We start from the raw sequence: 13,443 nt of genomic DNA, 5'->3' as shown, positions 1-13,443 counted from the left end.
TTATGTTGAAGGATTTTATTCATGGATTTTTGATGAATACAATAGACGTGACAAGGCACAACTGTGGATTACAGCTATAGAACCAAATGGAAAATGTGCTTCTTTGAAAATAAGCTATTTATACCTATGACATCTAACAATGTTGTGAGTGTTACATTCCTTCTTTTTATAAAATTTCTGTTACACCATGATCAAAATCCTAAAGTGTTTATTTTACAGAGATCTATCTTTAATTTTGCTCCCAGGCATTTACAACTTTACATTTTGGTCTGGAAAAGATTTTCTGCTGCGAGTTTTTAAAGTGAAAAAATTATGTGCAACTCTGAAAGATCACTGAATTGTACAGGAAAGAAGTAAACCAGATAAAAATGCACTCAATACTTACAGAAATGCTGACACGTGGAAGTAGTGGGGGAGCATTTGAACACTGATTTAGTAAAAGTATTCTGTGCATTCCGGAAGCCAACACTGCCAATTCAAGTTGCCTCACTAAAAAGTTAATGTGTTTTGATAATCAACACAATGGTATTGCCGGCTGAATCACAAAGGCAACTCAGTCTGGAAAGTTCAAAACACTCACTGCTTTTCATTTTAAGCTTTTACTGCTCTGAAGTTGTAGCAAAATTTACTGTAATGATGTTTAATAATTGATGTATGATTGAAGTAAAACATAAAATTACCTTAGTTATGTGTTCAGCATTTTCCTAAAAATATTAGTGTTCCCATCTCATAAACAGGGCATGTAACCTCATTCCAATCCTCCAGCATGGGCTGTTAGAATACCGGTCAGAGCTCAAAAATCTAAATGGGCTAGTGTGGCATCATTAATATGAAAACAGGACTTTCATCACAACTGTGCAATAAACAAATATGTTGAAAGCACTGAAAAAACATAATCAAAAATGGGTGATTACTGAGAAAGTATTTAACTTCTATTACTAGATGGGAAAACAGACTATGAAACCGTAGAATGCAAGTGTCATGTTACTGCATTCTCAGAATTGTAGAATATAGATCTGGTAGATGTCCTACTTCTTATTTTATGTGAATGGGTATAGTCCTCCAAGTCTTTATCCTGAAAACAAAATTTAAAAGGCATGAAAAACAACAGAATATACTACTACAGAGTCAAACAGATTTATATTGTACATTACTTCAAATAGCTCTTCATTGAAATTTGCCCTCTTGTATTTCCAATTCAGAGTTCATAAGATGATAGAAGGCTACAGTACATGGGAAGAACACATTTCTAATCAAAAAAGCAATGCAAAGAGTTGTGGAAAAGAGGCCATTTAACTGATCCATTCCAGGCTGCATTGCAGCCATGTCCTTTTGTTCTGATGCAGAAGGAATGTTCACATTGATGGAACAAACTGAGAAGGATTCGGAGATGTACCTCACATGTACCAGTAGCAATGCTTAGAAGGAGGGTAAAATAAACTCTATTCCTTAATTATCAGGATAACAAGGAAGGGACTTCATCCATCAGTGAAGAAATCGAATGCTCATCTTTTGCTCTACATCCACCTTCTCCAAAACCTGCAAAAAAATTTGTTACAATTTGTTACAGGATTCTCCTTCTCTCTCAGTATTAAAAAGGTGGAATTTTTTTTAATCCTATGCTAGTCATCTTTCCTACTGGATAATTTTCTTGTCCTCCAGAAATCATTTCCCCCTCATCAATCTAGTGGTTATCAACTAACAAAATTTGCACTTAGGAACATCTGAGAAACAATCTGCATGTTAGGAATATTGTCACCTTAACTGAAATATTAAATTCCTCTTCTCTTCAATGCATAATATGGGCACTCAAGAACAGAAAAGGATATTGGCTAGAGTAATTTAAGCAACCACAAAATATTGTTTGTTTTTGTCAGCACAAAGGGCCTATTTCTGTTCATTTTTGTCCAGCAAAGGAAATCTAGAGAAAGGAGGAAACTGCTAATGTAATGCAGAATGGTTTAAGGCCTATTGATCTCCTTGCAAATCTGATCAGAAAATCTTAGCACTAGAGTAACCAGGACTGCCATAATGAAAGTGGTTTCCTTACCTTAACAAACTCTGTAAAAGAGATAGCACTATCACCATCTTGATCAGCCTCCTGGATAGTTCTGTCAGCAATGCTGCCCAGCTGTTCATCAGAGATGTTTACACCAACCATCATCCGCAACACCTGCAAGTTAAGTAGTTAGGGTTTTTTCTCATATTCAAGTGAAAAATTCACAGAAATGCTGTTTTTCCAAGTGACACGCAAAAAGATCCTTCCAAAAAGATCCTTCCAAGTCCAAGATTTTTCAGGAAAAGAGAAAATAGTGAAGATTTTTTGCCTCTCAACAAAGAGGTCCCTCTACACTATCATGGCTAATGGTGTTAGTTCTATTCTCAATAAATTTGTCTGTCTCTTTTCCCTTTTAAACCCACCTAAGCCTGTGGCCATCATCCGATTTTGTGGCAGTGAGTTCCTCAAGTCAACTATCCATTTTGTGAAGCAGTATTTTCTTTTGTCTGTCTTGAATCTACCGCCATTTTCGTATTAGTATTAAGAAACAGAGCCTAAACAACTTAAGGTTTCAAAGGTTAATGCTAGTCCAGAGTTAAGCTTGAAAACTGAATTGCAATCAATGTAATTTGGAAAGTTTGTATTGTGTTCTACATGGTAGATTCCAGTTGGAACTATTATAGCTGTTTTGGACTAACTGGAGTGTCCAGACATTTTACAAAGGCAGCCTCATACACATGTTAGAGAAATCCAATCTGGATACAGTTATCAAAGGCACACATAAGTGTGGCCAGATCAGTCCTGCTAGTGCCATCTCTTTCTTAAATTTCAATATTGACACTTGATATAGTCTAAGACTGTTGAGTGGTTACCTCCTACCAACAGTACTTTTGTCTTATCAAGACAAAACACAGATTTGGTGCCCACTGGCAATAGTCTGTCAGACTCACAATCTTTGCATTAGTTTTCCCTGCTGTAGATAAGAATGAAATCTGAGGTATCACAAAGGCTAAGAGGCAGAGCAGCAGCCTACCAATACCTTCTAGTGAGGCAAAAAATTTGACAGAGCAAAAGTTCAGATGAAAGGTGTCTAAGAAAAAGTTTAAACAGAGCCCATAGTACTGCTTCCTTTAGTGTTCTAGGAGTGTATCTAGTGAAGTGAGTTCTCTTAAGTATTTTGTCCACAAACTAACAGGTATGCAAATAAATCCATACTTTTATAATGGCACAGTTGGATTATTGTAGCTTGCCCTATGTTGGGCTGCCCTTGAAGACAACCTAGAAATTGCAGCTGGTCTACAATGAAGCAGCTCAATTATTGTTGGGGGCTAGCTGATCAGAACATATGTCTGCCATTTTTTATCAGCTACATTAGCTGGCAGTTTTTTCCAGAGTTTGCATCCAAGTAATGTTTATGGCCCACTACAGCCTGAGATGTGCATATCTGAAGGACCATTCCCCTCCCATATTTTCCTGTGCACCAACTATAGTCTTCAGGCTAAAATAAAGATGAAGCAGATGGTGAACCCACAATCACTCCTACACTCAGGCCTCATTATGAAGACAGTTATTGGCCCTCCTCCCTTGTTCTGGTGTTGTATATTGACATGTTTTCATATAATTATTTTACTGTTTTTAAGTGTTCAAATGTTTTTATGCTGGATACCTTGGGGACTGTGTTCAGGTGGAAAGGGAACATTAAAAGGTTTTAAATAAGAACTGTTTCTCCAATCAACTTTTATCGTTTTCATTTATACTTGCAGTTTCAATTGCTGAACCAAAATTATATATTATTAATCACAAATTTATCACAGTGATTGTGGAGGGTGATTATACATCCCGGTGCATAACAGGCTCCTTATCACTAGAAAAATCATCAGTTTGCACAGTGTAAAAATTATGGCAGCAGAAAAGTAAAGATTTCCTTGCTGTCATATTTAACAAATCATTCAAATATAGGCATGTTTGCAATCTTAACTTTCAAGCACGTAGCAAACCTGCAGTGATATACAACTGGCTTATAGGCTGTGTAAGATGAACATACCTGAAGAAGCTCTTCCCGGGAAATCTTGTCATCTTTATCCAGATCGTATAACCGAAAAGCAACTTCAGGAAAATAAAATGATGAAAAGTTAGTCACCTTTTTCTCTCTCTTTAGAGTGCATTGCTTAAAACTTGAGCATGCAGAGCAATGACTTGTTCTGTAACACAAATACTTTCCTTTGAGCTCTCCACACTCTGTCAGGTAAAGAACGGCCCAACTAGTTAACATTTGACCTGTCCTTTATTTATTTCATATCACTTCAATTTACATCAGTATATGTAGAACAGAATTTTGTTCTTCCACATATAGGAACTTCTAGAACATGTATAAAACTGAGTACTTCAACTGGATTCCCAACTGCAATTCTGAAGCCAGAAGAGCCAGCAGCAGTTGTTAACTATGCATCCTACTATCATGCCTAGGCAGAAGTCTCACAAAGAACGACCATTGGATAGTCATCGTGAAGAGTCCTTCTCCTCTGAGGACAGGAGGACATCTTGTGGGTGATTTCCCATCCTACTTGTAGGGAGGCAGGAACAATTTTTTTAACTTCCTGTTCCTGCTGGGAGTCACCCATTCCCTTCAGGTCAGCAACTCCACAAGCAGTAACCATAGAACTGGAAGAAATACTTAGAAAAAACACTAATATGAAAGAACATTAACTCTCAACAAATAACATTGTAACAGAATAAGGAAGGACATTGACGAACCCACCGCCATGACTGCTGGACATGAAAAAATGTTGATGAATTCACCTAATTCTGTCTGGTGAAAAATAAATAGCAGAACTCCTGTGGGGAATCGGCAGCGATCCAGGAGGGCCAAGATGTCCTCCTGTCCTCAGAGGAGAAGGACCCTTCATGGTGAGTATCCCATGGTCGTTCTCCCTCTGAGGCAGTCGGACATCTTGTGGGACATCCTAAAGCAGTGTCCCTAATGTGAGGGAGGGAAATAGCTGCCGGTGTCCCCCAGAACATTCTGCAGAACCTTGCGGTCAAATGCTGCATCCTTAGAGTCATAGCAGCTTATTTTGTAATGTCTTATAAATGTCGATACTGATGACCATGTTGCAGCCTTACAGATTTCTTCTACCGATGCACTATTTGCTAATGCTGCATTTGTGGCTGCACTCCTGACCGAATGAGCTGTAACGCCGGACGGAACTGGAATCCTCTGAGCTTTGTATGCTTCTGCTATGCAACGCTGAATGACCTTACTAATAGTTGATGCAGACAACTTTTTACCTATGTGCGGGGGCGAGATATTTATAAATAATGACGCCGTCTTTCTTATTGACTCCGTCTTGTGAAGGAAGGCTTTTAGCGCCCTACGCATGCCCAGGGTATGCCTGGCAACTTCTTTTGGATGTTTTGGATTCGGACAGAAGAAAGGGAGGTTTATCTCCTGCGATCTATGGAACTTAGAAACTACCTTTGGTAGGAAACTTGGGTCCGTATAGAGGACGACTTTATCTTTATGAAAAACACAAAGGTTAGATTTCATGGACAGTGCACTCAATTCCGACACTCTTCTGGCGGAGGTAATAGCCACGAGAAAAATAGCTTTCATCCTCAGAAAAGTTAATGGTACTTCCATAATAGGCTCAAATGGTGCTTTGGTCAAGGCTGATAATGCAGTATTTAATTTCCACATAGGAAACCTATGAACTTGCGGTGGCAAAGACAGGGTAGCGCCCCTCAGGAAGCAGCAAACGTGAGGGTGTCTAGATATTGGTTCTCTGTTCCCATTGGGAAGGACTGATGAAACAGCCGCAATTTGCCTCCGTAGGGTAGCTGCCAAGACCCATGGATAAACCATTTTGCAGGAAGGATAAGACATCGCTGATCTTTGGCACTATCTCCTGAAAGCTTTACAGGCCACATTATACAACCTTTGTGCAGATGGTTTTCTAGATGCTAACATGGTTGAGATGACCTGGCTTGAATATCCTTGTTGTAGGAGTTTTGACCTCTCAATCTCCATGTGGTCAAGCGAAACCACTCTGGATATGGGTGGAGAATCGGTCCTTGATGTAGCATATCTGGCCAGGCTTCCAGCATCAGTGGTTGCCTGATCGATAGCTCTTGTAGATCTGCAAACCAAGGTCTTCTGGACCAATAAGGTGCTACCACCACTATCTCTGCTCTTTGCATTCTTATCTTTCTGATGAGTCTTGGAATCAGGGGCAGAGGAGGGAAGGCGAATAGTAGCTCCTTTGGCCATGGTGTCGTCAGCGCATCCGTGGCTTCTGCCCTTGGGTGGAAGTAATGGGAGTAGAACCATTTCAGTTTGTTGTTGAGTGGGGACGCAAATAAGTCTACGGTTGGAACTCCGAAATGCATCACAATGTCCTGGAACACTCTCTGACTCAAGGCCCATTCTCCCTGATCGATCTTCTGTCGACTCAATCAGTCTGCTTGAATGTTTGATGTGCCCTTTATGTGCTCTTCCCTGATCGATGCTATGTTGGATTGGGCCCATATGAACAGCTTGCATGCTTCCTTGTGGAGAGCTCTGGATTTGGAACCCCCGTTTGTTGACATACAATTTTGCTGATATGTTGTCCGTTCGAATAAGGACATGATGGTTGCTCAGTTGAGGGGCGAAGTGGAGGGCCAACCTGATTGCCCTCAGTTCCAGCACGTTTATCAGAACTTCCACCTCCCATGGAGACCACCAACCTTGAACTGGCGAGTTCTAGAGTGTCACACCCCATCCTGAGAGGCTGGCATCCGTGAACAGTTGGAATGTTTCCTTAATCCAGAATACTTTCCCTTGGAGCAGACTGGAGAGTTTGGTCCACCATCTCAAGCTCATCTTCACCTGTAGTGGAATCTTGAGTGACATGTTGGTCTTCTTTGATATATGACTCTGATAAGGCCATAGGAATGCTTTTTATTGCCTGATGTGGAATCTCCCCCATTCAATTTTGTCTATGGATGAGACCATCAATCCCTGCAGTGCCACCAACGACATAAGTGAAGACTGTTTGGCTTTCAAGATTGCTTTTGTTGACTCTTATTATCTTCATAGCTTTTCTTCTTGGGAGATACAGATGGTTCGATGTGGTATCTATAACTACCCCCAGGTGTTCCATGCGCTGTTGAGGCTGTAGGCAACTCTTCAGAGCATTTACTAAGAAGCCAAAATCCTGCAGGCATTCCATGGTCACAGATGTGTCTTATTGGGCTCTCGTCATTGACAGGGTCCTAATCAGGATGTCGTTGAGGTACAGATGAATCAGAATCCCCCCCTCTCTCAGAACTGTTATTGGGCTCACTAGCAGCTTGGAAAACACCCAAGGCGCGGAGGCAAGCCCGAGTGATAGTGCCCTGAATTGGTAGTGGTTGTCTGAATAGCAGAATCTGAGGAACTTTCTGTGACCTGCAAAAATGGGAACATGAAGTACGCTTCCAAGAGATCTACTGAAGTTAGGAGATCCTGTGGTTGTAAGGATTCTGCTATTGACTTCAGGGTTTCCATTCTGAAATGTTTCGAAAAGATAAATTTATTCAAGTATTTCAAATCCAGTAAGGACCTCCAGTCCCCTGACTTCTTTGGCATGGTGAAGAAAATAGAATACATTCTGGTGCCCTTCTCTTCCGCTGGTACCGGCTCTATGGCTCTGATTGATATCAGGTGTTGTATTGCTTGCAATGTCCTTGACTTCTTTTGAGAATTCGTGTGTTCTGGAGAACATATGAAACGGGGAGGCGGAAATGACAGGAACTCCAGTTTGTAACTGTCAGAGACTATTTCCTTGCACCACTTGTCTGCTGACTCCTTCTGCCAATGATGTTGAAAATGTAGCAGTCTGGCTCCGACAGGAAGGGTAGCATAGTCACGCTTTGGTGATCTTTTGATCTCTGTTGGATCTGTCCTGTTGCTTGCTTGATTTGTTGAATCTGTTGCCAAAGTTTGACCTTCTGAACTGCTGTCTAGGTTGGTTCCAGGATCCTCTTTTAGTGTCTTGATGAAAGCACAATAAGGTATGTTGAGTATGAAAGGACGATTGATTAGAGGATCTTCTGTCTTGCCTGCGTAGAAACCTAGGCATTGCCTTCTTTTTATCTTTGGTTTCCAACAAAATTTTATCCAGAGTGTCACCAAACAGCAGACCTCCTTGAAAAGGATATGCCATCACTATGTTTTTAGAGCGATAGTCTGCGGACCAAGCATGAAGCCATAAGGAATGTCTTGCTGCTGTGAAAGAGGCGATGGCTCTGGAAGCAAAAACTAAGGAGTCGAGTGTTGAGTCTGTCAGGAAAGAAACTGCCTTGAGAATCCTCTGTGCACCGTCAATAGTGCATGTGTCTCCGGGAATCTTTGTAATTAGCTTTCTCATCCATACAATGGATGCTCTAGCCACCATTGACCCTATGGCAGAGGCCTTAAGAATCATAGAGCAAGCTTCATGCACTCTTTTAAGTGCAAACTCAGACTTCTTATCCAAATGATCCCTTAGTGCACTGTGGCCGTCTTCAGAAACAAGCCCCGAGGTTTGTAGAGCTGAAATTGGAGCGTCATCTAAGGGAATCTGTAAAAATTCGTTTGTAAATGAATACAAATGATAGAGCTTTCTCAGAAACCATGGGTATTGCTTATTGGCACAAGGCCTTTTCCATTAAGACCTCATTTGCCTTTCAAAATATGATGGAAAAGGGTAAGCTTTTTCAGATGCACTTGCTTGGGGAAAAACTCACTATCTCCCTCTTTATACTTTCTTTTTGATGTACTACCATTTTCCTAATTCAAATCTGGGTAATTATGGAGATCTAGGGCTGCCAGAGTCTTGGACGGAAGCTACTGGTAATCATCAGCATTGAAAAACCTGTGTGCTGGTTCTGGTACTTCTATGTCTATCTCATCGTCCTCTGTGGAAAATTCTCCCTCCTCCCTTTCACTTAGCTTATTTGCTAGTTCCTTAGGTCTAACTGGGGACCTAGATCTATGTGGGTTCCCCTGCTTCTGTGTTGCTTTGGTGGGCCAGGCCTGCCTACTTTTGCCCTTAGCCCTCTTTTGAGGCGAGGCCGAACGCAAGGAGGAGGAGGAGGAAGAGGGAGAACAATGACGTCTCTTTCCCTTGGTTTTCCACAGCTCCAATAACTCTCCTTTAAGGTCCTCTTTTAAGGACACAAGAAAATCGTGGGGCATGAGGACAGGAATAAGATCCCCTTGATCATTTATTAATTGCTTGCTCATTTGTTCTACTCGGGAGTCACATGTAGCACCGGTTGTGCTTGCCGCTGCCTGCACTTGAAGCCCCTGCCCCGTCGAAACGCCACTCTCACTGTTCGAAGCATTCACCATGGCTTGCTGCTTTGGGAACTCACTCCTCTTCTCCTGGGTTAAAGAGCCTTCAGCAGCCTTCGTTTTGGCGCGCTTTACAGATGGGCCGCTAAATGGCATTTTTGCCGACATGGAGACCTGAGCAGACCGCGATTGGTTCGTACTGACTCCGTTCTCCCCTCCTGCTTCTAGAGGCTCCTGTTTCCCTTCTGAGAGGAACTCGTCGCTGCTCTGAGGCATGAAGACGTGGGCTAGTAGTCTAAAGGTCTATGCTCCAGGGACTGTGCCTCAGTGGAGCAGGCATAAAATGGCGAGCGGGAAAAGGAGAGAGGGCAATAGATTGGAAATACAACACACAACAAAAGAGAGACTAGAAGAAAGAAACTTTTATTTTTAAGGTTTAAGAGAAGATATAAGAAAATAAAGAACAGACGAAAAAGCAGAAAGACTGACACAGTCTGAAGAGATGCTCTCCCTACTGAGGCAGGAAACAAACTGAAGGGAATGGGTGACTCCCAGCAGGAACAGGAAGTTAACAAATTGTTCCTGCCTCCCTACAAGTAGGATGGGAAATCACCCACAAGATGTCCGACTGCCTCAGAGGGAGAACTGCTTTCCCATAGACATTTTGCTGTCTTTTTGTTTACATCTGTATTTTCAATTGCTACAAGCTGCTTTGAGAGACGTTTGGGCTGAGAAGTGGAGTTAAATAAATCGTAGCTCACAGAACACCTGAAGCACACAGTTTAAGAAACTACTTTAAAATAACAACAACAAAAAAGGATATATCTGGGAGAATTAGCTGCTACCTTTAAAAAGTTTATTAATTTTATATTTATATATTTTATATCTCAATGCACAGCAGTCAAGAAGGTCAGAGCGCCTGCTCCGGCTGCAACACCACTGAGGATGTTCTCCGCAGCCGAGAACGAAATGTCTGGAAGAAAAACTTTCTCCAGTAGAACACGGCACTTGAGCCCGAAAGATTCTACAATCCCTAATTTTATATTTGTTGAACAACTAGATAAATCTAAGCAAACTGGAAGTATCACTGTAAGCTGATTGCTCAATGTGGCTAATTCTCAATATAAGCCTACCTGTGGATACTTCAGTCTTGATACTGAGGTTTTCAGCAGACAAGATATGTCTTTCTACAGACATAAAAACGCCTCAGGGTTTGCAGAAAAATCTTTAAAAATCTAAAAAACACTGGGTGTGGTGGTTAAAGCCCTCAAAAATAACAGAAGCAGTACCTGTAGCTTTAAGAAACAATGGAGCTCTCAGAGACCACTAAGGCAGCTGTTAGATACCCCACCAGTACTGTCAGCCTTCAGGCCTTCATTTCTGTCAGTAAAAGGCAGGGAGAGAGGGCAGTGTCCTTTTCAGGGCAGTTTTGGCCTTTGAAGGAAGACTCATTGGGGGTTGACCCACCAGCAACCACCAGGAGACCTATTATTCACCACTGTTTAAAAGCAGCCATCTCACAAAAGCCAGTGTGGTGTAGTGGTCATAGTTTCAGACTAAGATATGGTAGCTCCTAATAACAGCTGAGCCGCAGCATTTTACACTGCAGCATTTCCCCATTCCTACTCCCCAACCAACCTATATTTTATCAGTTCCCATCTTCACCTGCCTTGGGTTCTGGGATGCCTGGGACAAAGGTAAGTATATAAATATTTTATTAATTTATATCCTGCTTTTCTTCACATTGGGGACCCAAAGCAGTTTACATAATTCTCTTCTCCACTTTTGCTTCACAACATCACAGTGAAGTAGGTTAGGCTGAGAATGTGTGACTGGCACAAGGACACCTGGTGAGCTCACACAGAGAAGGTTCTTCTATGCAGGCAACAGATCTGCACTGTACTAAATGATTCACAAAAGTTACTCAGAAGAATTATTAGGGACTGTGGTCTATACTACTGTGAAACTAGGATCCTATTATGGAATTTTGCCTCATTTAATGTGCCATGTTAACACTTCTGCTTTGCTTCAATTCTATTTTTAGACTTCTGGTTGGTTCTACTACCATAATCTATTGCATTGTTTACTGAATTGTCCTATCCGTCTATTGACTCACTCTGTGTAATCTGCTTTGAGTCCAAGGGAGAAAGGCGGACTAAAATAATGTAAATAAAAACCATGAGGATACTATTTAAAGGTAAGGTAACACAAAGCACAGTTTTACTTTGACAGTTTTTTAAAATCCAGTTTCACATTTGATTACAACTCTTACTTCCATAATATTTGAATGAGGAGATGAATATACTAAAAGAACAGTACAGAAAAGGTCTACTCAGAATCTTACCTGGGTCTATTCAGTGAGACTTACTGCCAGGAAAATGTTCTTAAGATTGTACTGTAAAATGCAGAATTACCAAATAGAATACAAAGCAGCATAATTAATCTCAATGACTGTATAATTTAAAATTTCTTACAGTGCAACTTGTTGCTCCGGCTGTTGAGTGGTTCTGGACCATTCTGGTCTTTGCTTTTCTCATTATCTTCAATGGGGCGGAAATGGGCCAGAGTTCTCATGAATCCACGGAAGTTTACCTGGTCTTCTCTGCACAAAAGTTATGATACATAATATTAGAGCTCCTCTTGAATAAAGTTTTACACAAAAAACTTTACCCACATTTGGGAAATGACAGAAATATTTTCTTTCCCCTCCAGTTTTTCCATACACACAGCATTCTGGCCTCTTTTTCTTACCTCTTTGCTTAAAATTTGTGTTGCTGTTTAAACAAATGAGTGTTTAATGAGCATCTCAAAATGTAACATAAAGATGTCTCAACGGGGAAGTAGTCAGGATCTCAGAGGTTAACTAGTAATTTACTAACTGTCAAAGCACATTTTTTCTAAGGCAAGATAAAAATCAGGATGTTTTAAAACACTTATTGATTGATAGAAAATTTTTATATACCTACCTTTGTCCCAGGCATCCCAGGACCCAAGGCAGATAACAACAATATAAAACCAGTCTAATAAAACATTAAAAAGTAAACCTAAAAGAACTTATTACCCCAACAAATAAGGTTTCTTTCAATAAATGAGGTAAAAATAATGATAATAAATCTCAACCTTTAACATACAAGAAATGCTAAAAGAACTTTCATTTCCCCCCCTGTAATTGATAGCTAGCTGGCATCCTTTCCAATCTGGTTCCAGGCCTACTTCTTGGACTCAGTCAATGATTTATTATGGGCAAGGACAAGTAGAATAAAATGTTCATTAACCAAGAATTTATAAGAATATAAATACAAAGTATACATTAAAAAGCAGATACATGTTACTGAATGTTTTACCTCTAGCTGCTACAAAGAATCTGACAACTCTTTCTGAGGTATGGGATTCAAGGTCTGCAAGAAGAAAGGAGGTATACCATTCCTCCAATCTCTTCAGGATCTTATAGATGGGTTTAATAAATATATATCTAAGGTCATTACAGAAGGAGCAGTGCAGCAGCGCATGTCTAGATTTTTCAATTTCCTCAGTAGTGCAAAGGTATAAATACTGAAGTGCCACACCATGGTATCCTCCCTTCTAATAAAGTAGAATATTGAGATAGGCCAGAGTGAAAGCTATCCAAGTGTTTTGGAATCAACAGATTAGCTAAATAGTTTGATAATAACAATTCATTGTTCCTGAAGAGATAGTATTTTGCAGCAAAACTTAAATGTGGTTATGGGATCACCCAGTTGGATGAGCTGTATTGCAGATGGAAAGAGGAAGTGTGACTCTGTTGATTCTTCTAGAACTCTGAGGCTTTTGATACCATTGTGATTGTGATATCCCTTTTTCTGGACTACCTTTCAGGGCTGGAGCTGGGAGGCACCTTTTGCTGTGGATTGGGTCCTACCTGCAAGACAGGTTCTGGAAGGTGCTGCTGAGGGACTCCATTTCAGTCCCTTGACCTCTGGGGTCTCACAACATTCTATCTTGTTGGCCCATGCTTTTCAGCATTGACATGAAACTGCTGGGTGAGGTCATCTGGAGATCTGGGCTGGGTTATCACCAATATATGTATGATATTCAGCTCTGCCTCACATTTCCAACAAATCACAGGGAGCCTGGGGAAACTCTGAACTGATACCTGGATGTAGTTTTG

General features: G+C 40.8%; 1 protein-coding gene across 1 annotated transcript in view; it reads right to left on the bottom strand.

Annotated features, from left to right (window-relative positions):
- CHP1 (calcineurin like EF-hand protein 1) overlaps positions 1-13,443 on the bottom strand; it is a 50,897-nt gene continuing 37,454 nt past the window's right edge. Inside the window, exons 4-7 of the mRNA XM_060263327.1 lie at positions 11,771-11,898; positions 4,044-4,105; positions 2,051-2,173; positions 1-1,539 (exon numbers count right to left, since the gene is read on the bottom strand). Coding sequence (XP_060119310.1) covers positions 1,486-1,539; positions 2,051-2,173; positions 4,044-4,105; positions 11,771-11,898 — 367 coding nt within the window. The 3' untranslated portion in view covers positions 1-1,485. The remainder of the gene's footprint in view (positions 1,540-2,050; positions 2,174-4,043; positions 4,106-11,770; positions 11,899-13,443) is intronic.

The sequence above is a fragment of the Heteronotia binoei genome, chromosome 21 (genome assembly GCF_032191835.1).
Source record: "Heteronotia binoei isolate CCM8104 ecotype False Entrance Well chromosome 21, APGP_CSIRO_Hbin_v1, whole genome shotgun sequence".
NCBI lineage: Eukaryota > Metazoa > Chordata > Lepidosauria > Squamata > Gekkonidae > Heteronotia > Heteronotia binoei.
This window is presented reverse-complemented; position numbering and strand designations above follow the sequence as displayed.